At 36.6% G+C, this 13,123-nt stretch overlaps 2 protein-coding genes across 2 annotated transcripts; one reads left to right on the top strand and one right to left on the bottom strand.

The window, feature by feature from the left end:
- Positions 1–1,458: 1,458 nt before the first annotated feature.
- Positions 1,459–1,707, bottom strand: BT62DRAFT_840659 (uncharacterized protein; the record flags this gene model as incomplete). The annotated part of the gene is made up of 1 exon (XM_043182441.1): positions 1,459–1,707. A coding segment is annotated over one exon (249 nt), but the record flags the coding sequence as incomplete, so codon positions are not given.
- A 4,892-nt stretch (positions 1,708–6,599) lies between these two features.
- Positions 6,600–7,345, top strand: BT62DRAFT_920131 (uncharacterized protein; the record flags this gene model as incomplete). The annotated part of the gene is made up of 4 exons (XM_043184198.1): positions 6,600–6,629; positions 6,717–6,842; positions 7,006–7,146; positions 7,202–7,345. The coding sequence occupies 4 exons, from the start codon at positions 6,600–6,602 to the stop codon at positions 7,343–7,345; spliced, it is 441 nt and encodes a 146-aa protein (XP_043039590.1).
- Positions 7,346–13,123: the final 5,778 nt, after the last annotated feature.

The following is a 13,123-nucleotide window of genomic DNA, read 5'->3' as shown; positions in this document are numbered from 1 at the left end:
CTAGAACTATATGCATTATGTGATATGCATTTCTAGCCTATTTTCCTGCTCTCTGACTGCGTTCCAGCCCAATCCATATGCAAAGTCAGAATTATGCATTTTAACATCATGCATTGTGAGATAGTCAACTGTACTTGGGTAATTCAAATAGATATGAAACAGACATAGAGTAAGAGTAAGATCATAGAGATAAGAATAAGCATAATAGGAAACAGTAATCTATTTAGTTGAATAATATCAGTATAGTAATGTAAAAAATTATGGGAGTAGGGTCTGACATATATTGAGGTGTTACATATGCCCTTCAGCACCTTGTCTGGCAAGCACTAATCAAATAAAAATGTAATCAGTGTTAGTGTTGATGCCCTTATCAAAATTAAATAAGTCATCTGTATCCAAGTCCATCCCTGACAATATAATATACTCATCCATGTTAACATCTTCCACAGGCTGTGAGACCACTTCTGGAGGTACCATGAATGTTGTTGAGAGAGGTGTGATCATTTTAGGATGTTTGTCAGTCAGAGCAGTACTAGATGTGACATCTGAACTAGGATCAAGTATAAACAGGGCAGCAGTCATGCTAGAAGCAGGTGAGTCTGTGGATATAGTAACTGGGCTCAGGAGATATATCAGAGTGGCTAGCACAATGTCATTTTAGGAAACCATAGATGTAGCATACATAGATCTGAGATGATTCTCATGAATAATCACTATACCAGGAGTCTCAGCTCTGAGCATGTGTTTAAAGTAGCATTTCTGATTGTGATGCTGAGTAGGAGGTGCATGTCTCTGTGAATCAGAGCCATGTAAGCTTGAGCCACATTTCTGAACTGTGGCAACTTAATTGAAGACTGCCTTCAATGTAATCTCCTTGCAGACTTAAAAACCCTCAAATAGCTCTTGTTATTACCAGCATATTTCTTTGATGGTGGTGGTAAGAAATCATTGATTGTGCAGCTATCATCACTCCAGATAATGATGATGCTTTTTTTCTTCTCAAAGGCAAGAAACCATGTAGTTGCCAAATGTGAATTTCAATGAACATGAAATCTCTCATACCATATAGAAGGTGCTCAATCAGCCTCTCATTCATGGCCATGGAGATACTTGTCATGATGCAGGAACATTATGATCAGAGCTTGTGGCAAAGTCTAACTACCATTAGCTATAGAAATAATGAGGATTTTTGAGCCCTTTAGAGTAAAGCCAGATACAACAACAGACATGGTGATCTGCATGATTGTGGATAGCAAAAAGCAAGTGGTATTCTGAAAGAGAGTCTCAGAGCTATCACCAGCAGCACTTTTTATATTCTCAAACAATAAATATCAAAAATGCCTCTGTGGGCTCTTGAGTTAATAAGAGAAGTTGAGTAGCATTCTGAATACACAGAATGTCAAAATAATCCTGCCAACAAGCAAATTTCTCAGCCTCAGAGAGAGAAAATCATATCACATTACCAGATGGCCATTCAGCCTGAAACAAGGCTTCAGCACTGTGATCTTTGTGGCTAATGAAGTGGTTCAATTTCCATTTGATAGCATCATTAGCCTCAGCCAAATCTACAGTCACATCAGCATGGCTAGAAAATAAGATATCATCTGTTGGAACATGCATATGCAGCAAACAACTCTGAAAAATAGGGTGTATCCCATGCCATTTAAGCTCAGAGAGCAGCTCCACTTCAAATGAATCATTGCCAAAATTACAGACCAGTCAATATAGGCCAATGAATTTTGAGGTCAGCTTCTGAATTAGACCTTTCAGAAGCATCAAATATTGTATTAAGATATATGCTAAGTCACCTGCACTAAAAGAAGACAATTAATAACAATGGTTGGCATCTCTAGTCTGTTTGACCTGTGCAGTCAGGATAGAGTCATGTGTGGTAAGGATAGTATGCTTGATTCATAGAGCAAATTCATAGACTTCAGGGTAGATATCATTCATTGATGCCATCTACACAACAAAGCAGAGCATTTGGCTATAATTCACATTGAACAGTGCAAAGCCAGTGGATTCTGTAACAGAAGAGTTAATTGCAAACTTGATACTGGATAAGTGCATAACTCAATCTTTTTGATCCAGAGATATGCATGCCTGAATCATCTGTATTATTATTTGATCCACATATCCAGTCATACCATCTGTCTGAGGATGGTAAGAGCTTGACATCTTCAAGATCATGCCTAATAGCTTATAGAGGTCTGTCCAAAATTCACTTGTGAAAAACATATCTCAGTTGAAAACAATATTCTCTAATAATCTATATAACTTGAATACATTTTTGAACATCAGCTCAGCAATCTGAGGGGTAATGTAATCAATCCTGCTTGGTATCAAATATACCATAGAAAAGAGCAGATCAATTACTATAGTAATTAAGTTAAATGTACCATCTCAATTCATAGAATTAGATAGAGAACCAAGAAAATTCACACTAATGGTTTACCACAGATAAGCAGGCACCTATAGTGGGTTTAGCAGTCTAAATAGTCATTGATTGTTTGGTTTAGACTGGTGGCAAGTCTGATACCACACACAAAAGTCCTGAATGTCAGTAACCAAGGTATGGTCATGTTGAAGATATAGTTTATATATGCAAAGTAGAAACTGATACAGTGAAGAACTATTCACTAATCATATCCACACCAACACATACACAACACTCTTAGTTTATTGGAGAATTCTAATGTGATAAGAGTAGTAATAGCCAATATAATCATCTCTCTAATGATCCACTGTATGCAAATAGTAATAGCACATGTATATATGTCTAAGATCTCTTTAAGTCTCAAAGTTTTTTGTTTAAATAAGAGAGACAATGAATGTTTCCAGGCCTCAAGGCAAGAGTACTATATCTCAACATAATACTTTGAAACACTCCCACAAAACCCTCAAAAAGTCTCAAGCACTACTCAGACCAAACCTAAAAATCCTAACACACACAATACACAACTGAAAGCTTTGCACTCTAAGCAAAAACACTTCACAATTTCATCTACAAGCACTAAAGAGTTTGAATCTCTGCATGCAAGTTTCCAAACTGATTGTAGATCCACAGAGTTCAAACTTACATGATCTAGAGATACAAAAACACATAAAAACCTTATCCACAGACCCAAAGGGTTCAAACCTCTGCTGATCTGCAGAAGTAATCAAAGAGCAAGCACTAATCAAGCCAAAGGGTTTGAACCTCTGCCACCTGTAGTGTCTCACATTACAAATATCTCAAAAACTCAAAAGAGTACCCTCCAGACACTACTCTCTTATTCTCAGACTAGAATCCTGCAGAAGCTTTCAATATCTCATACAGTTCTCAAATCTCTTTTAATAATATCAATATAGAGTCTATTCTCTCATCTGAAGTTACAAACTAATCCTAGTGGCTAGAGCACAAGGTTTTTGTGCCTTTACACTGCAACAGTGAGAGTCAAAAACTTGTATACTACTTTTACAATGTGGTATTTAAATAGACTACTCTAGTATTTACTAAGACAAATCTAATATAGTAGTTTCAATGCATAGGACTTTGTTTCAGAGTCTCACAGAAGTTATTTCCATGCATGCTGCTGTTTGACATGTATATTCTGTTCTGACTCAGGGCTGGACCTGCTGTTTCCATGCAATCTGACATCAGTTAGCTTAACTGTCTAGTCTAATCACAGGTCTCTTTGCTTTCTTATTTTCTCAGAGCTATTAGACCATATATAGTATGCATTTCAGACCACTGGATTTATCTCTTGACTGTTATTTTGTTCCAGTATCATTTCTTTCAGCTAGTTTTTCAATATTTTAGGGTTATATAGCCATGTCTTATATCTCTGGTCCAGAGTATGTTGTTTTCTATACTACATGTCTATGCATTATTGATTACTGTGATACAAAGTGTTGATCTTAGCTCTGATCATTATTCTAATTGTATTCTTTTTATTTTTAGCATACATCTCCATGCTGATATCTGTGCATTCAGTGCCAAATGCTGAGACTTCATGTGCAGCAGAACTCTGCTGGTATCACTCTGCTATCAAGTTATATATTCTATTAATTGTCACTCCAGTCAGATATAATACTGAGTCTTATTTCATCATATGCTAGTTATAATAGTCTTTGCATATAGTCATCATATTTCTCCACATGCAGTCATACTGTTACTTTGCATGCAATCATACTATTTTCTTACATGCAAGTCATAGCAGCCTTTATGTATATTATAGACTCAAATACACTTTATGTATCCTCAGAATTTGCAAAATTACATGCATGAACACATTGAGGGCATGTCAATGTAGATATATCATCATTTTGTCAGAGCTAAGGTGAGCAAGTAATAAGGGTCCCTCACTAACAATCAAGCTATACAGATTAGCACTATTCAATTCAGCTTTGTCTGGTACATATAGTAAATTCTGCTCTCTAGAATATATGAATATAATGCTATCTTTTGTTACAATTTCTCTATATATCTTTTTCTTTTTCTTATCTCATCAGAGCATCTATCTTATCTTAGGCACTCTTTCAAAGAATGTGAGAACATTAGATAATCACAACAGATAGAGTGCTATTATACTTAGTCATCTTGCTTATAGACAATTTCTTATTGTCCCATCTCTAATGATTAGGCAGAGTGTTACACACATGCCACCAGTCTCCACATCACTTCAATCAACCACAAATTTAATCACCATGCTCCACCAGACTCCATCTGTTTCTCATTAACTATTAATTTTATTTTACCATTATTATTTTATATCTATATTTCACATTGTAGTATCTAGACCTTAAAAATAGTAGCAAACAATTTACACTGAAACCCAATGGACTCTGACTCAGAATTAACTACCAATAGTATATAAACCATATACAATCATTGTAATTACTCAGTTTGAATATCAACTTAGATAGCCATCTACACTTTGTGCTCACTTCAGCTCCTCTCTATCTTGTCCACCAGATTCCACTCCAAAGGATATCTCTCTTCACTTTTCTGATGGAACTCCATTCTGTCAAATCCATATCCTTGGGCCTTGACTCAAGAGTGATATTGCCAATAGCTTTATTGATGCTCATGCACTCTGCTGGTCTCTGCATATGTATAAACCCAATTGATTAGCATGTTCCTAACACTCACTAGCTTTTCCAGCTGTGCTTTAACTGCACTTTGGCTGGTTTCTCTGAGGAATGCATTTTTGAGAGTGGAGTTGGTGAGGAGATCTGTATATGCTGTAGATCCACTTGTCATGGCCACTGATCTGCATACTGAGATGTCAATCAGCTCTATTGTGCCACTACCTTATTGGACTCTCTCATTTTCAGTGGTGATAGTAGTATGTCTTTTTAGATCTCTGTTCATTTTTGCTCTGCCTGATTATCTTGCTCTTAGCTATTCATTGTGGCATTGACTATATTGAGCATATCTAGATTAAGATCAAGCTGCGTGCAGAATCCCTTCAGTTCTTGTATAAGGACTGGCAGCAGATTGTAGATGAGCTTACTAATAATCTTAATGCTATTGCTTCTCATAAGCATGATACTGAGATCATTGAAGCTTATGCATAAGTCTCTGATCTCCTCAAATCTTTCTTGGTATATTCTGATTCTATAAATGCATTTATCAATAGAAATGCCAGTGTCTAGTTCTGACACTGAATAAAGGCTGGTATCTCTCTTAACATATCTTGGATACTTGTACTTCTTTCTGTTTCCTTTCTTCACACTGTGTTTTCTTGTAGATACTCTTCTTTATTTATAGCAGCACTCAGGGTCTTTAGATGCAGCCAGTAGTAGTGCTCTGTTCATAGCTTATTGTCATATTGTGCACCCATTTTCTTGTGGGCCTATAGGGCTCTAGTATACTAATATACCTCTCTTTTTGTTGCACTCTTTTCAATTTCAGCTAAGACTAAGTTTCATATTTCAACTCAATCCATCTGGCTCTGAAAGACTCTGATTGCTATGTTGGACTCATGTCTGAGTCTCATGCATCAGTATTCTTTATTCATTATTTCCTCTTTTTTGTCATTTCATAAGCTGTTCTGTTGCTCTCTTCTGACCTGTTCTTCTTAATTCCTTGGTGGAATGTCAGTATCATTGCATGTTGACTTTCCTTTAACTATCTGGATCTGTCACTGCTATCAATAATTTGATTTTCTATTGTTATTCTATTATTTCTATATCTAGCAGAGATCATACAATCACAAAATTTACTGTATCTTTGTGGTTAATGTAGTTGTGGTGATACCTCAGGTATACCACTATATCCTCCATACTAAAAAGATCTAACTGTCCTCAGTTATAATTTAAATAAAGATTTATTTATTTTATAAGGCCACATCATGTTTTCAAGTCTCAGACATGTTAACTGTTAGTTCTCTGACCTTGACACTCTTAATTTCTGTTATTTTTCACAAAATCTCTTTATCTGTTATTATTTGCCTAATCAAATATTATTATCACATAGTATAAAGGTTGAGGGTTTTCCATATTGTTTTGACTCAACCCATCATCTCTCAACTTGTTTTTATTGTTATTTGTATATTTCTTTACAGCTCTCTGTCAAAATAATCTCTACTTTCATTATTGTGAAGGCAGCCATCATGTCTCTTTGCAAGGATCCTACTACTACTGTGAATGATCATTTCAATCAACTCCAGAAATATACCATATGTATTTGTATATTATTTCTGCTGTTTTACTGACTTTCCACATGATAGTCTCATCTTGAGCATTATAAAAGCAAGCTCACCAAGGATAAGAATCTCAAGGAATTAGTTTTTCATGCTTGCACTGCTATTGAAAAGGAATTCCATACTAATGCCTCCAAGCAGCCTATCCACAAGGTGCTTAAGACTATTATTGAGTAGATTCAAAGTGAGCAAGATCAGTTTGTAGATAGAGGGGCAGATGCTCCTTCCATTTCAACTGGCTCTTGTTGTGATCTTAAGTTAGTTTATAATCCTTTTCTCTGTTTAATAGTTTCTCTGACTGATTTTCTTCTGCTAGGCTAGAGTCATTATGCACAATAAGGATAAAGGCTGTGCTATTCATTGCTCTTATGCCACCATTGATACCAAGTCTGATGATGATGAGAATGACCCAGACAAGATAATGGTCTATTCTGATTTCAATACTGAGTCTATTAAAGTATGCCTAGTCTTTATGATCTCTGCTTGACTATCTGACCTTCAATCTTCTCAAGATGGTCATTGATGAGGAGACTTTCAGGGCTGAGAAGTCTCTGAAGTTTTTCAAGACTAGGTCTAGCAATGTGATTACTAGAGACAAGCATAAAGAACTGTACAAGATCAGAGTCTTTCCACATTATCCATGTCTCTCTCACTAAAAGCTGTAATTCTAGGAGAAGCCATCTTCCTGTATGCATTGTGGTGCTAATAGTTATTCTTTTGCTGATTGTGCTAACAAGAGTCAGGTAGGTTGTTTTCTTTTCTTGCCTGTCACTTGTCTTTCTGACTAGTAAAGTGGCTCAGGTAACTTTCTAAAGGTTTATCAGCAAAGACAGTGCTTATACTTGCAAGTGTATTAAACCTTTATTTCCACTTCCATCAGCCCAGGAGTATTTCCATCATAGTTCTTGTGGAGTCAGAGAGTGGTATTCTGCCTCAGCTCTGAGACTTGTTAGTGTCTGTATGCATCTCTTTTTTTTTGCTTGCCATATTATTTCTTAGTTGTGCTCTTCATGATTTCAGTTGCTAATGAAGAGGGAGCTGCTTCTAGTGTTGATGCTTTATACAAGAGTTATAAAAGATTGACTATGAGTTATTTTATGGTGGAGAGACCTGGGCATCTGGCCAAGCTTGAGAGTGCTCTCATGAATAATGTCCTTATGCTCCAGCACACTCTATACACTGCCAAGAAACAGTATGCATTCCTCCTTGATGAACTTGAGCATGTCCAGTCTGCCCTTTGTCCCTCAGTTCTAGTGTCAGTAGACTCTGAAGATCCTACTTCTGTGAAGACCAAAGCTTCTCCTGCTTCTTTCATCTCATTTAATGTGGAGCCTCCATCTGCCTAATTCCAGACCAGTGGTACTCAATATCTATAGTATTCATCTGACATCTGATCATCTCTTACTGGCTTATCATGATCACTTATTCTCCTTTTCTTTCTTTGACTCTAGAGTAACATTCTTGCTACCTATTTGTGAGTTTACTCTTCCATTCTTTGAAGATTTGAGTTTGCAAGTTGTCTATAGTGTTAGACTCAAGTTGCATATGATCAAAACACATAATAAACTGTTGTGGTTTTGCATTTGAACCTTTGCATCAGAGTTCACTTATTGTGCTTTATTGACTAAGTGCCTCAAAGTCTTTGCAAGATAGCTCAAGAATAAAATGAGATGAATAAACTTTAGCTCAAAGCTGAGGTTTAACCAGTGAGAGTGAGCTTACTTATATACTGTACATTGTCAAATTAAATATAGGACTATCTATTGTATGTCTCTAAGTCTTTGTGCCTATTATCTTTGGATATTGCTACTATCCACAAAAGATTGATTGTATGTTGTTGAGAGCTAATCACTATGTTGGAAGATAATGATAGATTAGCTCATTGTGCTGACTAAGCTTCTCTCACAGTCCTAAGCACTGGTATAGATGCTCTGACTAAGTATAAATAGGGGTTAATACAAAGAAAATATAAAGAAAAGATGAAAAATCATAACATTACTCTCTCCTTAAGACTATCATTCTGATGGCTTAATTTAGAGATAATTTATAATTGTGTATGGCTTCATCAGCATTCATATGTTTTTCATTCACTCACTAATTAGATTCAAGGCTATAGCTCTTTCAACTGATCAGATAGTCAAGTGTTGTCATTGTTTCTCTGCTCTTTACCTTGACTTTGCATAACTTATAGTTTAAAATTTAGTTGACTTTATAATGTTTTTTGTTATTGATGAGATCAGGAGGTGGTAGCAGAGGTCATTCTTGGTTGGAAAATGCTGGAGCAATGAAGAGTATTAATAAGGATTCATTGAAGACATTATGAATCTTCCAGTTTGCAGAGAGGTGAAGGTGGTAAGCAGCTGCACTGACTTTAGTAAGAATGAAGAAGAGTCTGATACATTTATCAGAGAGTTTTAGTTTTGGATAAGGAAGATGAAGATTAGTCATATCCAACCATACTTTGTCATTGACATTGTACTCATATGTAAGAGTGTGATGTTTGTTGACATGCTTTTTCATTGTGACAGCCACTTTTTCTAGAATGATGTGTATTTCAGAATGGATTTTGGTCATTTCTTGTGTGAAGTTGTAGGAGATAGAGGTCAAGGTGGATATTTGTTCCATGTGTGTGACATTGGGATGATGGCTATAGTTGACAAAGAACAGTGTTTTACTGGTAGCAGAATAGATTCTATTGTGTTGAAAGGCAGCAAGAGTGAGTCATTCAATCCAGTTGTCTTGTTGGTAGTTAATAAAAAGGTGAAGGTATTTTTTGACTTCTTTATTAACTCATTCAGTTTGGCCATTGGTTTGTGGATGATAAGTGGTTGACATATTTTGTCAAATATTAAGTAGTTGATATAGATCATCAAGGAATTTAGAGATGAATTGTAGTCTCTGATCTGAAATAATGATCTGAGGCATTTTATATTTGGCATATACTTTGTCACATAGAATTTTTGCCCATTCTTCTAATGTTAATTCTATTGAGCATGCAATCAGAATGATCACTTTAGAGAAGCAGTCTATAATAATGATGATTACATCATAAATATTATATTCCAGTAAGTCAGTCATCATATCCACTGAGATGTGAGTCCAAGGTGTCATTGGAATCTCATTTGAATGGAGTGGTGTGGCCTATAGCTGTGTTGATGATTTGGCTTGCTAATATATTTTGCAACCCCTGATATAATATTCTATATTTTGGCCACCAGTACTCCTGTAAAACTAATTTCTTAGTTTTGGCAATCTCCAGATGTTCTGCTGTCATGTGATCATAATAGATGGCAATGATTTCACCATAAAGTTGCTAGTCCCTCAGAATATAGATCTGATTATCATATCAGATCAATTCTCCATCTCTGATCAACTCTTATTCATGATTCAGAGGTGGAGTGATTCTTTGATCCTATTTGGTGGTGTTCTGAATTATGCTCTTGATCTATTCATGGATCTCTTCCTTCATTGGCATTATCATAGCTCTGAAATATTCAGGCTTCAATAATGTCACCTTTTTATTATCATTTCCTCTCTGGTTATGGTCTGATCATTAGCTGAGGAGGTCTGCTTTCTTATTTGCTGTTTCTGCCTTATGATGCAGAGTGTACTCATACTGGCTCAGTTCAGTTATCCAGTGAGCCTGTCATCAGTTAAGTTTTTGTGGTTGTCAAAAATACCACAGATTCTGATAATCTGTCCAGATCTCAAAGACCTGAGCCATGCTGATTAAATAATGTCACCACTCCTCTAGGGTGAGCATTATCATGAGTAACTCTTTGTTGTATATCTCATAGTTCTGCTCTGTTATAGTCAGAGTCTTCAAGAGGAATGCTATAGGTTTCCACTTCCTGTCTTGTTCCTGTGAAAGGACAGTACCAATGGCCTCTTCACTTGAGTTGGCCTCAACTTGGAATCTCTCTTCCTGTGTTAGAATGGTGAGGATGACATCCTCAGCTAGTCATTATTTCAGATCATTGAAGATGCTCTATTGGGATGGTCTTCATCCTCATGATGTGTTGTCAGTCAACTGAGTCATAGGCCATATGATCTTGCTGTAGTTCTGAATAAACCAGTGATAGAAGTTTGTAAACCTTAAGAAGGATTGTAACTCCTTCTTCTTTATGAGTTCCTGCCATTCTGTTACACTAGCCACCTTGACAAGATCCATGCAAATGTTTTCTTCACTTATGATTACTCTGAGGTACTCTGTTTCCAGTACCTCAAATTCACACTTTTCAGCTTTGAGAAAAAGCTTGTGCTTGCATATGAGAGTGAGCACCTGCTAGACTAGTCACTAATGCTCCTCATGATCTTTGAACATGAGGAGAATATTGTCTAAGTAAATGGTAACCTTCCCAGTGGTGATGAGATCCTTGAAGATGTTGTTCATCATCCATTGGAAGATTGCTGGTGAGTTCATGAGTCTGAAAAACATTACTATGGGCTCAAAGAGTCCATGGTTAGTCCTAAAGACTGCTTTCCATTTATCTCCCTCCTTTATTTATATGTTATTGTAGCCCTAGCAGATATTCAGCTTGATGTAATACTTGGCCCTCTATAGTTTATCCATCAGTTCTGAGATCAGAGGTAATAGATAACAATTCTTGATCATCATCTCATTTAACTTTTAGTAGTTCTGGACCAGTTGGAGTTTGCTATCTTTTTTCTTGACAAAGAAGAATGGTGAGGCTATCAGTGATTTTAAAGGTCAGATTCTTCTGCTGGACAGGTTCTCATCTAGGAACTTGTCAAGTTCTGCTTGCTTATAATTGCTAAGAGAGTAGGTTTTGCAATTAAGATTAGTGCTAGCATTCAGGATGAGCTCAATAGCATGATTCCATGGTTTAAGCTCCAGTAATTCATCAAAGCTCTCCTTGTCAAACAGATTCTGATAATCTTAGGCCCATTTAGGTACCATCTCCTTGAACATCCTTTTCTTCTTTTCAGCATTGGCCTTGGCAGCCAGGTCACTGGTGTGGTGCACAGCCTATATATGAATTGCTTGTTCTAGATCAACAGTGAGGATGGTTTCCTCATCCTCTATTTCTTCATCCCATTAATCTTCAGAGTCCTGATCAGGCAGCTTAAAGAGGATCTTTTGGCACTTATACTGAGCAAAGGTGATTCACTCAGTTTTTCAGTTGATCAGAAGATTATGTCTGATCAGCTAGTCATAGCCAAGAAATATTTCTTTAGTTTTTAAATTAGTGACTGCCAAGTCAATTTGCTCAGAGTGATCTCTGATGGTGAGCTATAGCTCAATGAATTTAATGATAGAACTGGCTTGATTTTTTGTGCCATCAGCATTGTAAACAGAGATAGAGGCCACAGTTGCTTGTATTAGTAATTCATGCTTATTGATAAAAGCATAATTGATTGAGCTGCTGATACAGCTGCTGTTAATTAAAGCAGTTACCATGTGGGTGGAATGGCTAGTAAGGGTCTTGATCTGAGCCTTGGTCATCAAATCTCATCCTGAGGTCTTAGTTTGTTAGATGTATTATCAGGATCTCTGGAGTTCATCAAGCCACTCAAAGGCCTGATGCCTTTCAGCCTTTTTCATTTCTTTTATCATTTTATTGATGACTTCTTCAGCCCAGATTCTGTGTACTCAATTCTTCAGCACTGCCTTTGCTGCTTCTTCTGTTGTGGCATCCTTGATTGCTCTCTAAGTCCATTTGGTTTTGAATGGCTTGAGCTATTTAGTGGGGGTCTCTCCCTCTGTTCAGCTCTCAGGCATTTGAGTTTTGGTTTTTGGCAATTCAGGTGTCATGTGTTTAGTAGTAGAGGATTGGGATATATGTGAATATATGTTTAAGTTAGACATAGAAGTATTTATAAAAGTACTATTAGTCTATCCTGTAGCTACTTGTGATATACTGTTCTTTCTGGCTGACTCAGTAGAATCATTTACTGGTCAGCCCCATCTTTTACCTCCTCAACTTTTGTTTCTGTGCTGAGTTCTTCAGCCTCCTTCTGCAGTTCAGCAATCTAAGCCCATATGTCTTTCTGAGTTCATTTCTTCTTTAGACAGTCCTTTATCATATGATCTTTCTGTCTACAATTAAAACATTTCTCTTCTTTCTTCAACTGGTCAATGTCCATAGGCTTACCAGCCCCAGTATAAGTGGTCCCAGTCCTCATCTTCTGGGTTCTGTAGGAGGGTGCACTGGTGGTTGACAATTCTTCTGTCTTAGTACTAGATTGGTTGCTGGTCTTCTGGTTTGAAGTCATTGGCTGACTCATTCTCTGGTAGTCCTGCAGGTTTGATTGTTCTGCCTTCTGCCATTGTCACTTCTTATACATTTCAATAATCTGTTTCTTTCATTTGTCATATTCTTTTGGGATAAACTTTCTAATATTCAAAATCATCTTGATATAGAAAGCCAGTGCTTCTCATTTAAAGACTTCTACCATTCTTTCACTATTCT

This window comes from Guyanagaster necrorhizus (genome assembly GCF_019112545.1).
Source record: "Guyanagaster necrorhizus MCA 3950 unplaced genomic scaffold BT62scaffold_13, whole genome shotgun sequence".
Lineage (NCBI taxonomy): Eukaryota > Fungi > Basidiomycota > Agaricomycetes > Agaricales > Physalacriaceae > Guyanagaster > Guyanagaster necrorhizus.
This window is presented reverse-complemented; position numbering and strand designations above follow the sequence as displayed.